This window comes from Taudactylus pleione, unplaced genomic scaffold (assembly GCF_031769625.1).
Source record: "Taudactylus pleione unplaced genomic scaffold, aTauple2 ptg000276l, whole genome shotgun sequence".
NCBI lineage: Eukaryota > Metazoa > Chordata > Amphibia > Anura > Myobatrachidae > Taudactylus > Taudactylus pleione.
The window spans coordinates 1,554,985-1,573,117 of record NW_028284678.1 but is presented as its reverse complement, the minus strand read 5'-3'; the positions used below and the strand labels follow the sequence as shown (position 1 = coordinate 1,573,117).

Here is an 18,133-nt window from a genome sequence, read left to right as displayed (position 1 = left end):
GTAAGGTGCTTGAAAACGGGGGAGTGGAGATCCGAACGCAGGCATGCCTAACGGTAAAAAGGGCATTTAATGGGAGCGCATAATTAGTAAAGGTGTGTCATCGACCACGTCAGTTGGTTGTCTTTTAGCCTGAACTGCTCGCAGTGATTGCGGTAGGATAAACCTACCACAAGCACTGCGAGCAGTTCAGATGCCTTTCGATGCACCCGATTAATCTAATAAATACTGGAGATGACGTGTGATGCGAACGGCAAAGGTTCGTCTTTACAAAATAGCGAGCGCATTTTTCGTTCACTCGCTCAGACATAGAGGCCTCAACAAACCGCAATGAGCGAGCGCTCAATTTAAATAGCCGGCCCCTTTTTAGGAATGACCATCCGCAAATAGCGTCCGGCTCTGAATCAGGCCCAGAGTGAAAAGTGATAAGAAAGTGATAAGGTGCCAGCCAATCAGCTCCCAACTGTCATTTTTCAAACACAGCCTGTGAGATGACAGTTGGGAGCTATTTGGCTGGCACCTTATCACTTTTCACTCTGTCTCCTAACACTGCTTAGTAAATAGACCCCTAAGGTGGGCTGGATTATGCAAATTGTGTAGTCAAAGCCAAACTCACTACACATGAAAGAATAGTTGGGTCTGGGTCTGTCACCTACTTTCTGGAGAATGTGTGAGGAATACCCAAATCTCAGTCTTCCAGACATTAGGTTTTAGGTTTAGCCACATTGTTAGTCTGACGGAATCTTCCCCATCTTTATGTATTTTCAATATTTCATAAATAATGTACCCCAGGCCCCCTTCTCTCAGGGTGCCACCCACCCCCCATCCCCCAGACACAGGTACAGATTGTCACTGTCTGGATCACTACCAATTAAGTCACTCTCCCTGGTGGGGGACCAGCACAATGGAATCAGCAGGGATGGCAATCAACCAATGATGCTTTTGCAATTATCAATGGTCTATGGAAGACGGGTGCACTGATGCCGATTCATCAGTGGTGGTGCCCCAATCTTAGAAGAACATTGGCAGAGCCGGTAGAATGCTTGAGGTCTGCACATGCACAGCACTCAGCCATTGGTGGCTGAACCATCTTTGGTTTTCTGTCAGTGGTTTAAAGCATCAATCATCGACGGCCATCAAGAGGAATGATCTGCTCACTCCTCACTGACACAGCCCATCAGCATCACACTTCACCTACTTCTTTGAATATTTAATACTTCCCTGATCATGCTGAGCTCAGGCCGACTCTGAAGAAAGGCCGACACACTTGGGATGGCAAGCTGCATATTATCATGGAAGGACGAGGAGCCTGAATGTGACAGCTGAGTTTAGACAACAGTCTAGAACAGGGGTCTTCAAACTTGGCCCTCCAGATGCTGTGGAACTACACATCCCAGCATGCACTGCACATAGTTTTAGCATGCTGTTATATCGAAAAGGTGGCAGTGCATGCTGGGATGTGTAGTTCCACAGCAGCTGGAGGGCCAAGTTTGAAGACCCCTGGTCTAGAACATACATAATACATAATATGAGGAGAGCCTGGAGGTTAGTGTCTGTGAGAAGGGATCATTTTATAATAACGCATAAACTTGACAAAGGATGAATGGGTTTATATTATTACTATTATTATTGCTTGCTATACCTTATACCACACATTGGACTGATTCGGAGGTGGACGCAGTGACAATATCAGACGCAAGTGGATGATATTTTCAGTCTGCATATGCATCCGATAGTTACAGCTGGGGGAACGCAGACAGAATTTGGGTGCAGAGAGAGGCAATTTTTAATGGGTGTTCCTAAATGGTAACAGGAGGTTGGCTAGCCAGACGTGGACATGTCGCGGTCAGCGACTGCTACTTTTTCAAAAAGTTGCACTGATTTCGGCTGCCATGTTCAGACGGACTTTCTGCACCTTCATAGGGCTGGAGCAATGTCCGATGGTGCAATCGATGGTGCATCTTAATACGCACAGCAATGGATTAGTGCCACAGCCAGTGGGCATCTTTGTACGAATCCTATTGGCTGTGGCATTAGCATAAAGTCACAGGGGAAGATGTATTAACAGCGCTGTCCCTGCTGCAGGGGCTGCTGGCTCCAGGGCTGCACACGGGATATCGTGATACTTGCGAGATACCGCACATGCTCAGTGGAGCCGGCCAGGACTGAGACACAGTGCATCAGCACTAGGCTGATGCGCTGTGTGCTCAGGGGATCGCCGGAGGGGGGAATTATCACTCCCCCGCTCCGGGCAAAGAGATGTTAATACATCTCATTGTTAGTGCTTCCTGCTTCAACTCGGTAAAGAGGCAAAGCAGAAAGCAATAATACATCTCCCCCACAGTCGTGGCTACAATACAGTTTTTATGTTAAATAAAGACACCGTTTAGGATGGCATATGTTTTAACTGCCTTTCAAAAATTTACCACCTACTTTTAAATCTCTCTCTTTCTCTCTCGCTCTCCCCCCCCCCCCCCCAATAACAGGAACAGTCCAGTTGTGTATCTATAATGGGTGCATGGTGTGCAGTGCCATTGAATAAGTCTGTGCGGCAGCCTACTATGCACATGCTCCAGTTGAAGGGGCCCTACACGTTAACTGCACAAGGGCCCCTTCCCCTCATAAAACACTCCTGGAACAGTACCAAGTTATTGGTACGTGCAAAATGATGTCGGTCAGTATTGGTGTGCTACATGAAAATGCAACAACTTCTGTGCCCTTTGCATTGTAACGTGGACTTTTATGGAGTTTATCTTTTATGAGAGATTCATTGTAATCTTTACTGAACTTGTGACTAAAGAAAAACTAATTAAAGAGTATAAATACCAGACAATCAGTGTTTTCTGCAAACATTCCAGTCCTGATACAATTGATAATAAGAATGCACATACTGTAGCTCATCCTGACATTGACACCTGTATTCATCACTAGATTTATAAAAGAATAAGGATGTGGCTATTGAAACCATTGTGGACATAAAATACTTGTTTATCTTTTTATCTTACAGTAATCACTGTGCTAGTCAGAGTGTCATGTATATTGAATGTAACCCTAGAGGTAAGTCATCTGCTCACTCATTAGTAAGTCTCTCTGTATTTATATGTGTGTGTATAGATGTATGCATAGATAGATAGATAGACAGACAGACAGACAGACAGACAGACAGACAGACAGACAGATAGATATGGTATACAGATGCATGGTACTCCAGCGTTTGTAGAAACACACCAATGTGTTTATTAGGCTTAAAGCATAGCCAACTTCTCAGGCACCCTAACTTGAGGTACCTTCTGAACCGACTGAGCAACTACCGACATCATATATATATATGTATATATACTGTACACCTAACTTTGGGCTGCACTTCAGGGACTTGTACAACAGATGAATAAAGTAATTACCAAGTAATTGCAAGAGAATACAGTTAAATAACAAGCATCCAGGTGCAAACAATCACATCCAGGTCCTGGTGGAGGTGCCGAATGATGAAATCCAACTGCGATACGACAAAACCGGGAAGCCTGGCTGCGTCTACCTTGGAGGGTGCGGGGGAGTGGAGACGTGTAAAAAAAAAAGACAAGGGGGGAGATTGAGCAGAAAACTGGAATGACAAAGAAACATAAAAATTAAATATTGCTTTAAATCAATGGTAGTTCAATGGTAAAACTAAAAAAATAACACTGAAAAATATACATAAAAATAAAAACTGATAAACAAAATGAAATAAAATTGATTAATCATGAGGCAGCAAAAATACAGTAGACAATAGAGACGGTGTGTATAAGGTCAGCACAGCGGCTGACCAGAAGAACCAGACTACGTCTTAGGAAGACTGAAAGAGCATAACTATAGGTATGAAGACCAGTGGCGGCTCCAGAGGCGGGGCTGCAGTACAGTCCAAAATTCAAATAGGGGAGCCACACCAACTGCCAGTGAGTCCTGGTTTGGCAGCGTTCGGAAGGGCAGTGCCCCACCTCTGCAGCCTCCACTGATTAAGACACAACCAGAACAGTAAGGACAAGGCACAATATGGCAGTTGCAAATCAGAGGTATGTATAATGGTGTGGAAATATGCAAATATCATAGTACAAAGGCAATATAGGACATATGCCAAAGGGTAGGTATATGGCATGCCAGCACTATCAAAGTACAGTAACCCAAGCAGTGGGTAGAAGAAGCAATCCAACCCCAACTATTTATTGAGTGCCTTAGGACTAATAGCATTTAATTTGATTATCCACTTGCTTTCAAATTAAAGTAGCAGAATGCCACGGCCTCCTCCCCTCAGGTTTTCCGGACATGATCAAAGATATTGAATTTCATGGTCGCTATTGAGAGTGTAAGTGGTGCAAAGTGTTTTGCTACCGGTTGGTTTTACTTTCCAATGCAGATCGGATTGCCAAATGGTCCAATGCCAGACAGGGTTGTCTTAACAGCAGTGTGGGCCCTGGGCAAAGCAATGCACTGGGGCCACTACCCACCCATTCATGGGAAAAAAATGTATACGGTCAATAAAATTAAACCTTTAGATCCCCACAAGTAAATAAATATCCCACACGCAGCTGCAGAACTGGAGATCGGCTGCCAAGTATGAGCAGTAATGTCTATCACACTGCCCCCGGGGCTTATTGCTGCAATAATATCAAATAACTGCGCAATTCTATAATTATAACATGACAAAATCTCACTATGACGGGGCTTATTGCTGCAATAATACAATATCATACTATTATATGGAATACAGTGCTTTTAAAAATATCAAAAATTTACCAACTGGCCGAGGCTGCAGGGGGTGGGTTGTGTGAGAAGAGATTTAATGGTAATTTCTTACCAGAATGAGGATGTGAAAAGGATAGACCGAGATCCATGCGTTCTAGGTATTTGTAACATCCTCCCTCTCAACCCAAGAATGTGGTGTTAATTTTTCTTCTTTTGGTGATACCAGCAAGTCATGGATGTTGCATCCTTTCCGATAGCGCCACAAAATATCTTTATCTTTATCTTTAAGAGCCGGTAGGCCACAATCAGTGTTATGATAGTTTGCGACCAGCAGACGTAGCCATTGTGTTGGAGCAAACCTTGGGTGCAAGTGTCTTTTCTTTCAGTAGCTGTAGCTTGTTTTGTTGTTCCCTCTTTGGGTGAGTCATTCACACTCCATCTGTGTCTTGGTATTCGTAATGTCACATGATATTCTGTGTACTCTAATGAGTTGAGAGAATAGTAGACCATTGGTAATGGCTGTTGAGTAAAGACTGTGCGCCTGTAAAAAAGTATTACGATTCTTGGGTTTTGTATAAGTGCTGGCAGCAATTTTTTTATCTTGAATGCTGGTGGTCATGTCCAAATAGTTGATGGTGTATCGATCACACTGGTAAGTAAGTTTGATGGGGCAATCTAGAGTGTTGATGGTATCAACTAAGTTCATAAAATAGTTATGGGTGCAAGTCCAAAAGATCAGAAGGTCATCTCTGTAATGTATGTAGAAATAGGTATTGTCACTCATGGCGGTGTTGGAGAAGAATTGTTCTTTGATGTTGAACATGTATGCGTTAGTATAAGATGGTGCCATGCTCAAGCCCATGGCACATCCTGACTGTTGTCAGTAGTATTTACCATCAAAGTAGAACACTTTCCTGGTCAGTAAATTCCAATAGATCTAAGTAAAGATCCAGATTAGGTGCTTTATATAAGGGTTTACGAAAGAGAAATTCCTTGGTTGCCTGATTACCCTGGGTACATAGTATAAGTATATAGGCTTGTAATATCAAGTGTATGCAGCCATGTACCAAGAGAGATTGGATTAAGATGTTTGAGCTTGTGCAAAAGAGGTAATGTCTTTCAAAAAGATTGCTTTCATGTGCAAGCATGGCTGTAAAAAGAAGTCAAGAAAAATGGAACCCGGTTAATATAGGGAGTCACATGCAAATATGATTGGCCTACCTAGAGGGCTACAGAAGTTTTTGTGTATTTTTGGTATAGTGTACAGTAGGAGCACACTGTTAAAAACTGTAAGTAGATATGCTGTAGAGATGGTGCCATTATTGACTGCTTTTGACAAACCATTATCATTATTATTAAGTTATATACTAGTATTTTATTAGTGGCTGATTTGGTAAGCTGTACACGATTACCAATCAACCGTTCAATAGGTCTGGCCAAACATCACAACTGGGCGGGCATTTAAATTTGCCCATCCAGTTGTGATGTCAGTGTCAGCGGGCCCTGCAGCCAGTGGACGGGCGGTTGGTGGGTCACCCGTACACACACCTAGATGTACTGATATAGTATATCTGGATGATATATCAGCATTGACTGAGCTGCAGGGCCTACCCGATGTGTCACTCACAGATATATATACATCGGCGGGTGTACACACTCGCTGATGCACTAGCGATATATCGCTCTTCATCCAAATGATATATTGACAAATATGTACCCATCTTAAGACCATGTCCCTACATGATATGCTGTAGAGGTTTTTTTAAAAAAAATGACCATCCGGAGGGAGAGAAACCCAAAATTTGCATCACGAGGGAATAGGAAATTTTTCAAGGGGATCTTATCTTTTATGCATATTCCAGTTATTATCTTTACAGTTCATTGAGTAGAAATCAGTTGTACAGTATGCATTTTTCTTTCCCCCTCAGAATGTGGAAAACGATTTTTGGGCACATCGAAGATAGTCGGTGGTACCAGTGCTGCAGTTGGTGCTTGGCCTTGGATAGTCGCACTGCATTACAATGGGAGACAAGTATGTGGAGCGTCGCTGGTGAATAATGAGTGGCTTGTGTCAGCGGCACATTGTGTTTATGGGTAAGTTACAATTTTCAATTGATTAAATAAGTTTTGTTTCCCAACATGATCCAGTGACTTGTAGATCTTAGCAGTTTCCACTATAAACCCAGAAAGAGAGATCACCAAGTCATGCAACTTAGGGATCTTGCTCCGATAGTTAAAACCAGAACTGTGTATTATAGAGTTTTCCATTCCTCTTTATAGCATATATAGACATTTATTTCACTCCTTCGCTGCAGTTGACAAATCCGCTCAATCATACATGTACATTAAAACTACGGACGAATGGGACTTATCATCCACTTTGAGGTGTGTGAAGAAAAACGTATTACATTCCTTACCAGGATGACCTGCAGACACATGCTGATGAGGAGATGAAGAAAGTTATTAATGAAGTAGGTGGGGTGAGGGACATTAAGTCTCTCAGCCCCCTCCTCACCAAATAACATAGAAAGATGGGGTACCCTCATTTAAAAGAGGAGAGTGTCCCCATCAGGGGTGTTTTAATGTGCAGACTCAGTGCAGACTCAGTGCAGGCCCCCTCCTCTTTCGTGCGGTGCCGCGGAGTCACAGTGCAGTAGATTCTGGCTTAGTGTCAGAATCTACTGCGCATGCGCTGGTCTCTGGAAAGATGGCGTCCACACTGTTTTCCCAGGGACAGCAGTACTGCGCATGCACGAATCACTGGGAAAATGTCCACTGCCATTTTTCCAGTGATTTTTGCTGATATGCAGCGCTGGCCCAGCACTCTGGTGACTTCGGACGGGTAAGTATAAAACAATATGGGTATAGGGTGTGCGGTGTGGTCCCCCCACCTGGACCCAGAGGCCCGTGTGCACCCATTATAGATACACCCCTGGTCCCCATAGAAATGTATGCCTATTAGTCAGTGTGATCACCAGGCAAAACTCCCTGCAGTTCAGAAAAGTCTGGGACTACAGGAATGGGTCAAAATCCCCCCTTCACCCTGACATCCATAAGAAAAGAGCACCTATGTTTGAAAGAGTGGGGGGCCTTTTTCAACTAATTTAGTCTACTAATAGTTATTGACTGGTGATCACCTGTGCTTTTTTTTAGACTTACATGGGTGGTGGGTTCTAAATACCATAATTAGTGGCATATGCAGAATTTCTAAACAAGGGGGTTTTCAAATACTTCTATTATATTACTAGTTCTATTGTGGTCATGGTGTGGGCTGGGGAGGGGGTTTCCAGGCAACCAGAACCCCCCTGCATTTGCCTATGCCCATATTGATGCCTGTAAATAAGAGGGCACCCAAATTTAAAAGTGTAGTCCCCAGTTTCAAATATTGCAGTCCCCTAGAAGCTATTTTCTAGTGATTGCCTGTGATCACCAGAAAATGGGTCTGATTCAGAGCAAATTTGTACGCAGCGCTTGTGCGAAAATATGCAAATGTCGCAGCTGCCGGGACTTGTATTGAACAATTGTACAAAGACGCAGCATCAGTCAAAGATCAGTTGATAACCAGCCTTCTGGGTAACCCTATGGTCACCTAGAATGGCTGTGGGAACTGAGACGCAGGAGCTGGTTTTACTGCATATGGGATCGCAGTTGCAGGCTGAGACATGCCGCAAAAATGGTTACAACACACCTGTTCTTGATGCATGCACAGTGCGACTCAGATACATGCTCATATTACTGCTAATCGGTCATTTACATAAACATTGGCATTACCTCCATCTCTGAATCTGGACCATAATTACTTGCATACATTTCCTGTATATGAGTGGGATTACACTATGTGCTCAATTACCCCCATAACGACACTGGGATGCATAAAGGCAACCTTATTTGAAATAAGTGAGTCCCCTCTTCAAATGATGTGGCCCATTAGTAGCTATTGTCTGGTGATCACCTGTGATCAAAAGGCAATTTCGCCCAGCAATACGGAAAATGTAAGTTTTCCATAGACGGGGAGGGCACAAAGTAGACTTAAACAGTATACAAAAGATTAAATTTTCCATGCATAGAGTGGGATCTAAAGCCAAGATCTCTACAATATTGTGTCAAATAATACAGTATCTGTACTAGCACTGACATCACTAGGGGGGGTGCGTGGGGTGCGCACCGCACCAGGTGACACCATCTGAGGGGGTGACACCAAAATAGCAGAGCTGCTCTGTTATTTTGGTGTCACCCCACCGGATGATGTCACCAAGCAGCGAGAGACAGGGGAGAGGCTGTGGGCTGCCCCCAGCATCTGCCGGAGCACTGGGTAAGGTAAGCCCACTGTGTGTTGCTGTGCCGAGAACAGGGGGGGGGGTGTCACATGAAGGCACGCCCCACAATTTGCACAAATAATGGGGCGTGGCTTCCGGAGCAAGGCCACACCCCCTTGCACGAGTGCAACGAGTCCCACAACAAGCTGCACCGGCACTGATGTTTACTAGATAGAAAATAGTAATCCTTGTTTAGCTTGCGATATTATACCTACACATGGCGAGCGTTTAAATCAATATGGAGAAAATTTACAAATAAAAAGTAGTATCATTTTAGTTAGTGTACATATTTTTGTGAAATATGACATGTAGAACCCTGCTGGTTGCAATAGGAGGAAAATTAATTAATGCCAAACCAAAAAGTATTTGTGGTGTTTGTGAAAAAATTTTAAAAATAAATCACTTTTGTTTTTGGTTCACTTTCTTGAAACTTTTATATAAAAAAAAATAATTTGGCCACCTTAGGTAAATTTTATTTGATGTGTTACAATGAAGAAGAAAAAAAACAATTGTATTTTAAGGAGAATACACAATCTTGTAGAAAACAAACACAATGTCTAATTTGCATGGGTACTGTATAAGGAAACACTGGATATTGATGTTGGAATGTGACGAGCACAGAAATCGGAAAATGGAAAGAGGTAAATTTCTGTCGACCTTATTTACAAAGTGATTTGTGCAGTTAGATTTCTGACAAAATTGCTCTGACCAATGGTACAATTTGTGCGGTGTAGGCAGTGTAAAAAGTATATTTTATTAAGAGTGAGGTGCTTAAAATTAGATGAGGTGAAGAAGGAAAATATTGAAAAAAATCCTTTTCTTGCAAAAGGACATATGTTCCTCCACAAAACAATTTTGCACCTACTTTTTTGTATTTTTGCAAAGATAATTTTAGAAGCACACTCTGACTAATGCAACATCAAAAGCTTCAAACACACTAAAGTTTTATGTATAATACAGTTCTGATTATTTCCCCTCACTTTCATTATTCATTTACCCAATAAAGACCATTAACCCAGAAATATTTTAAGTGCCAATGAAAAAAAAAAATTTTTTAGGAAGGTGTTGCTTTTGATTTTATATGAAATGTACACTTTGCACAGTGAGCACCTCCTGCTCTCTCCATGCACACTTACAGTAAATGTAAGTGTCTTCCAAAACTACAAAGTAAACATAACCATCTACAGTAGTTGCAGTGGCGTAATACCAATGTGCTCTGCACTGCACATCATTGAGCTGCATAAATAAGGTAGATAGATCAAAGCAAATATCTGATTGGTTGCTCTTTTCTGTGGTTTACTGCACAATGTTTGTTTTTCACTAAATACTAGACAAAAAGAGAAATGATACAGACACACAAAGGTGAGTGCACAAATCAATAACTGTACAAGAAATTGCCGCTGTACAACACGGCAGGTTATTACCATTATTATTATTATCCTCCTTTATTGGGTTCCACAGCACCTTACAATGTACATTAAAAAATGAGCAAACTCGTAAAACAGCGACTTACAGTACAAGACAATACAGAATAAGAACATGGTTTATAAACATTGCTGCAGCGATCATAACAGAGTAGTTGATCGTATGAGTGAGGATAGAAAAAGCACATAAGGGAAGAGGGCCCTGCTCGTGAGAGCTTACATTCTATAGGGGGGGGGGGAGACAGACAGGGGTGAAACAGATAGGGTAGACAGTCAGGAAGAAGCATGTAAGCAGCAGGTTAGGATGAGAGCTGGAAGGATACAATGAAGTAGTGGGTCTTGAGAGCCCGTTTGAAGATTTGTAGAGAGGTGGAGAGTCTGATAGAGAGAAGGAGAGAGTTCCATAGGTAGGGAGGAGCACAGGCGAGCTCATGGAGGCAGGAGTGGAAGAAAGTGATCAATAGGCAAGAGATTGGCGGCATGCATTTGTAGGAAAGGGAGGGAGTTCAGTGTGATGTAGATGAAGGTGTGGTGAAGTGATAGGGAGAGGAGGGTGGGTGCTGAGCTTAGTGGTTGGGTATTAGGACCATTGTGGGGGAGAAAAGAATGAAAGAGGAGTAATGGGAGAGGAGAATGAGGAAAGCAGAGGGGAAGCATACAGACAGAGCAGGGGAGAGAAGGGGAGGAGACTAGGGGGGAAGGATAGAGGAAGGAACAGGGGACAGAATAAAGGATTAGGTAGGCACTGAGTAAAGTGAGAATTTGAAGAAAACATGGTCATGGTGTATGTGTGAGAACGACAGTTTTGAAGGTTTTTCAAAAATGCTGGTGAAAGGACACAGTTGGGGAATGCGTATGCTTGATGACAAACGTTTTTTTTGTTTGTTTTTTTTATTAAGGGGAATATACGTGTTTTAAAGGGTTTTGAAAATGAGTAATAAAAAAAGTTCAAAGTTGTGAGGCTAGACAAAAGTAATGGTAAATCAGACCGCATATGCTAGGTTTAGAGGTTACTTTTCATTGGTTCAAATAAGAATTTAGTTTTTAGTGAAAAAAGAGGCAGCACAAATAGAAGCAAGTAAGATAATGTCTTTGCAATGACCAGACAAGGAGTTCAGTTTTGCATGTCCTGGTTATGCAGGCAGCAGATATTTGTTGTGAAGAGGTAGTGACCTCACACTTGATGCTCCATAGGTGTCCATATGCAGTATTGATAGCAGTTTAGTTGTGTTTGATGAAATGTTCTCCTTTTGTTTTCCTTGGGTTAAACCCGGTCTAACGCTGAAATTTTCCCTAAAATCTATATTGCACTTGTGATTCTGCACTTAGGAATCTGCTAACTCCAGCCAAGGCTAACACAGCCTAGTGAATGATATTTAACTAGATATGTTGCCAAGTGTGCATCCTAATTAATGACAACCCCCCATTAGCCAGCCAATACAGACCCAGCAATAAAATGGCTTAAACAATCATGTAACACATACCACACATTTAGGACTTAAGATCAATCATGCCTACACACAATCTAAAGACTGGAGATAGTACTTATGTCAATTTATACACAATACAATATTATAAGACTGCAGCAGACTTCAGATATTAATTGCTGATTACCTAAATCTAAAAATCAAATAAAGCAGCACATCAAGAGCAATGTTCTGGAGCAGACTTCGGATATTAATTGCTGATTACCTAAATCTAAAAATCAAATAAAGCAGCACATCAAAGTTTAACTTGTTAAACTTTGATAAATGTTAAACTAGATATATGTGGGTCCAGATTTCTGAAATCCAAACACACCTGAATTTAGGGGTTCTGAGTAGAACCGGGTCAAGGTTCGAATTCACTTTTGTGTCCCGGTTCGAAATGAGTCCTGGTTCAGATCTGTTGCCGGTTCAGAACTTGGATTTAAAAACCCGAACTTGGGTTTTGGATTCGGACATTTTGGCTGTTTTTACTGATTTTTAACAAATTTTTACACAAAACCAAACACTTGGGGTGGTTATGCAAAACCGAAACATGATGATGAATCCAGATCCAAAACCAAAACACGGGGGTCCACGCACTTCATGATACCTGACTTCTTCTGTCCAGGTTACATAATGTAAAAATCTCCCCACCAAAAAATATTCACTATCCACAAAGCCAATAATTAAATTTTATCACGATCTGCATTTTTAATGCGAATGTGATAAATATTTTTCACGCAAACTCACAAAGTGAAAATGAATATCATCACGCAAATTTACTGAAATCCACTTGCTAGGAGATGGGCTCTGATAAGATCCCGTTCTGGTGAAGAGCTGGTAGCAGTGTGATAGCATAACACTGTCACACTGCTTCCTGGTATGGGTCCCCGACGCCATCTGCTCATGTGCGGCTGGTGCATGCATCCCCAAAGGGCGATGGAGAGGGTGCCTCCAGCTCCATTTCTGAAAAACTCTGCGATTTAGTAGCTCATACGTTACTACAGGCGGCTGTTTAGCTGCTGGGTCAAATACGGAGAGCGGCAGCCCGACAAATCGAAATCCCGACTGCAGCATGTAAGTACCCTAACCCTCTCCTCTCCCTACCCTAACCCTCCCTTAGTGGTGCCTAACCCTAACCTCCCACCATTAGTACCTAAACCTAACCCCCCCTCCACACACCCTAAATCTAACTCTCCCGGGGGGTGCCTAACCCTAACACCACCCTAGTGGTGCCTAACCCTAATTCCCCCCCGGGGGTCCCTAAACCTAACCCCCCCTCCCGGCACCCTAAATCTAACTCTCCCGGGGGGTGTCTAACCCTAACACCACCCTAGTGGTGCCTAACCCTAACACCCCCTTTCCCTACCCTTACCCTTCCAGGGGGTGCCTAACCCTAATTCCCCCCCAGGGGTCCCTAAACCTAACCCTCCCCCCCCCCACGTCTAAACGCTAAAACACCCGGCTTTCCTTCATTCGGTATGTCGGGTGTTGGGGTTTTGTAGTGGGGCTAATGATAGGCGACAGGATTTCGATGCCTATCTTTAGTCCCATGTCAGGATGTCAGTGTTGGGATATTCTCGGGCGGTATAGCTCCCGCCAATATCCTGGCTGCTTGGTAAATCTGACAGCTTCATAGCCCCCATAAAAGCCTAAGGGGGCTGCATCTGCTGTAAGAAAAATCTTCTGTGGTCCATTCTTCAAACATTTGGGGGATCCCTAGTATTTGAGGGTATCCCCCAAAAACCGCAAATATATTTTTTTATAAATTGTCATATTCACAGTTTTATGTCACTTCTTATGCTCACAGCATACACTTTTATTACAGTGCACTCATGACAACTGTTTTCTGGAAGCTGACTGACTGCATAGAACACAGAAGCTGAAAGTTTATGAAAGATTCTGGATTTAAAGATGCCAAGATCGCAGTTAATGTTACACAACCTTATTCCCCCAGGAACATGAGAGATTTTAATAATGCACAACAGTTATTTTTTGTGTTGTTGCATATATCTCTCTGTGTTATTTTTAGAATCTTTCATAGTTGTACAGTACTCAATTTACTGAAAACAGAACAATGGGAACACTGAAACCAGAGAGAAAAGGAAATATTAATCTTCCTTAACAAATAACTAAAAAAGGTAAATAAGGAAAAAATAATGACGCGTTTTAAAAACACACGATGCAATTAAACAACGTAACAGAGGAGGGAAGTGGATATATGTCCAGCATCATCCGATTTTAATGGAGTACATCTTGAGTACATCTTGCGATAAGCGAAATGCACGGAAAAACAATTTGAAACAACTTATTTAGAGCTAAGCAACTTATTTACAGGCCATAATGCTTCACTTTAATTTCAAACCACTAAATCTTCCATTTGGACAGCCAGTGTGAGAGATTCAATATTCCAACATTTGTTAGTTGGCCAATCCAAGCTCAGGTCATTTATATTCATGTGTTTGGTTAGCAGGAAATGTGTGGTTAGCAGATAAACCCTTTAGCGTTATTGAAATTATTTCCCCTTTGGTTATAAAGCAGATATCACCAGTTCTGTTTACTGCATTTAGTCTTTCCTCATGCAGTAATGAGATGCCAAGAACCAATCTTTCAAACCAATTGTTTCTCAGATACAGAGCAAACTAATCATTTGCGTCATGGGGCCGATGACTAATTGACTTGAGATTTTTAACTTAGCTGTTTAAGGAATCATAATAATTAAGTTAATAGCCCCTTCATAATTGTACTGTTTCCCGCTACTGTTATAATTTATAGTTTTCTGGCTGTAATCAAGGAATCTGCTGATAATTCTGTGTTAGGAAACTAGTGTCCTGCGTTGCAGTCAGAAAACATTAAGCTCTTTCCAATTAAAATAAACGGTCTCATTTAATATGTTACAAGGCACAAATTAGGTGAACTGAGAAAGAGGTCAAAGTTTAACGTAAATAATTCAGAGGGAATCATTAAAACCCGTCATCAGGTCATAAATAATTTGGAACTTCTCTTTGTAATCTGCAGAAGAAACCTAATACCATCCTCATGGAAAGCCATAATTGGAATGCATAATAGTGCAAACCTAACTCATCCGCCAGCAGAAACAAGACTGATTGATCAGATTGTCATAAACCCAAACTATAACAAGCGTACCAAAGATAGTGACATAGTAATGATGCACCTAGAATTTAAAGTCAATTATACAGGTAAGTAAATAATACAGTAATTTGCCTCAAAAAGCATTCTGCGTAAGGAATATACATTAAATGGGAAATAATGTGCAGATTAAAGAAGCCATGTGTATAAAATGTATGGTTTGAATGTTACAGGGTAAGAGCTTGTAAAATAAATTATATTTTTTTGGTGATTTTGTTGTAAGGTTTAAGATAATTCATTTTTTTAAAACCAGCTGCAAAATAGCCAAAAATATCATCACTTGTACAAATTTGTACTGTATTAATTTATCTATTCTAAGTGCTCATTTCTACATCTAATAGCTGCTACAGGTACTAGCAGTATGATATAGTTTTCAAACCATAGCAGTTATCATAAGAGATAGTGGAGTCATTTTTTAAAGGGGGATGGTTTCCCCTAACAACCCATTGTTACAGATCGTCCAAGCAGGTTGGTTTAAATAGACCATCATTATAAATGCCAGGTATGAAGGAGGCGTAGCCACAACATGACCAAGCCACATTGTGAATTGAAGTCTACTTTGTGGCAGTATGGTGCTGAAACGGGGTGTGGGTATGTCAAATTGTGGGAATTGCTGTATTTATACCCACTGTCCCCTTCCCGGAGCCCCTGGATGACAATCCCATTTTTCTTTCATTTTAAAAGGCTAGGACTAGTGCAATGGTTAAAAAGTACCAATTTAAACCATTTTCAAAACATTAGTTCCTAGTGTGTTGATGGGCTGTGTTCTCATGGTATTAGCTCAACTTAAAAAATGTCCATCTCTATTGAATGTAAGTGATAGATACATGAAAAGGGGGTATATGTACTAAAGCTCATGTTTGTTTTTTTGGCCGTTTTTATGTTGGTTGTTCAATTTGCTAATTTAAGTCCAAAGTGAGGAATAACCGATCAAATGACCGACTTTAGAACACTTTAGAACTATGGATCAACTATTCAATATTTTACAAAGTAGATTTACTAAGCTTAGGTTTGCAAAAGCAACCGCAAAAACTGACGCCCATCTTGCACAATTAATAGACCTGCCTGTGGAAGGCGAGTTTATGGGAAGCCCTGCTCAGATCTGTGCAGGTTTAGTTTGATTGATATGTCTTAAAAGGATTAATTTTAATTTCCCCCTATTTTTCAATAAGCAGCACCAGGCTGAACCAGTGAGCATAGCTGACACTGTAGCTGGGGGACACACAGCATGTGGTTCCCTTTCCATAATGGCAACCAGCCCCAAACTGGTCATCCCAGGGCTGGAATCTCTAGGTGGTCCCTAACCCCAAAGACAACCAGCCCTAGGTTGAAAGTCTAGAGCTCTTCTCTGCAACCCCTGGGCTTTTTGTGCAAAGGCAATAGTTAAATGAACGTTTTAAATAATATTGCTTTTACAGGTGGACTACAGGTCCCAGCTAGCCATTCCCAGCGTGATGGCACTTGTTGAACCACAAGTGCCAGCATGCCAGGACACCAAGTGCCCGCTGGAACCTGTAGTTCACCTGTAAAAAAAAATATGAATGTAGACTCACTGATTGGGGTCAGGTCGCGGATGTTCCCACACTCTGACCAATCAGCGCAATCACACCCATTCTTATGCATTGTGTCCTCGAGTGATTTTTCATTCACAATGGTGCTCTGTGTGGAGCAGTAGGGCAGTCTTTTTGTGCTGCCAAGATTCGGGGTTGAAACATGGATCAAAGAGGATATGACCCTTTCATATTGTAAGTAATAGATTGTAGAAAGAGGGCTGTGTGGCGGTGTTTTTTTATTTAATAAAAGACTTCCGGTATCCATGCATTGTCATGGGTTTAATATAATTTTTACAGGAGGACTACAGGTGCCAGCAGGCCATTGATGTCCAGGCATGCTGGCACTTGTGATTTCGACAAGTGCCATCATGCCGGGGCTGTCTAGTGGTAACCTGTATTTTACCTGTACTCCCAAAGCCCAGGGGTGCAGCAAAGAGATAGGGCTGGCTGTCCTTGGAGAGAGGGCACCCAATTTTCGGTGTGGAGAACCCCACTTTCCTAGGAATTCCAACTCTGGACTGACCAGTTTGGGGTTGGTTAACATTATAGTAGGGGGACCCTACCCTGTGTGTTCCCTAGCTGCCCTGCCTTGTTCATCCTACTGCTGGTTATTGGAAAATAGGGGTGTGGGCACAATGATTTTCCTGCAAATTTTACAATACCAGTCTGGGCTCATAGTGCTGGTTATTGATTTATCACCATTTAAAAAAAAAAGTTAACCCTTTTAAACATTAGTATTCAAACGAAGCCTGCACAGATCATAGTGATCTGTGCAGTGCTTCCACTCCACAGCAGATTGACGGCAAATTTGCAGTTAAATCTGTTGCAGAATAGGGAGCTGAAATCTTACAGGTATCAACATTGGATTACAAATGACAGTCAAACCGATGCATAGTTGCTAATGGTTTTTAAGACTGCAGTCCGCAGATGATATCTGTTGGTTTCAATCCACTGGCAAACCCGATCTTTAGTAAATTACCTCTAAAGGTACATACACACACAACGATTGTTTGAACAAATATCGTTAAACGATATAGTTTAACGATAATCGTTAGTAAAAATCGTTCACTTTCTGAGTCAAATGATGAACGACTTTCGTTCATGCGCGTTCACGTTTGTAGTTTGTAGTTCTGTCAGACTTGTCAACTCAACGATTTTCAGTAAGAGAATATGAAAAAATCGTTTGTAGTTCTAAAAAATCGTTCATTACATTTAAATGAACATAGTAAATGAACAACTTTAGTAAACGATTTTAGTTCCTTTTTTCAAGTGAGAAAATCGTTTATTAAAATCGTTCATTAACTAAATCATTGTGTGTGTATGCAGCTTAAGTTGCTGATACAGAGTTGAATGTATGCCAATTTCTGGATCCTATCTCTCATTGATGTGGAGCTGATCTGAGAAGAAACCTCTCCCCTGTTTTACCAGCCTTGTCTATTTTTTACTACAGCATGAGAACCCCATACTGGTCTCCCTGATAAAGTGAAAACTATTCTAAGATTTGCAGA

At 41.6% G+C, this 18,133-nt stretch overlaps 1 protein-coding gene across 1 annotated transcript in view; it reads left to right on the top strand.

The window, feature by feature from the left end:
* Window positions 1-18,133, top strand: part of TMPRSS15 (transmembrane serine protease 15) — a 441,506-nt gene that overhangs the window by 359,706 nt on the left and 63,667 nt on the right. The window contains exons 22-24 of the mRNA XM_088481702.1: window positions 3,005-3,054; window positions 6,645-6,810; window positions 14,941-15,122. Coding sequence (XP_088337828.1) covers window positions 3,005-3,054; window positions 6,645-6,810; window positions 14,941-15,122 — 398 coding nt within the window. The remainder of the gene's footprint in view (window positions 1-3,004; window positions 3,055-6,644; window positions 6,811-14,940; window positions 15,123-18,133) is intronic.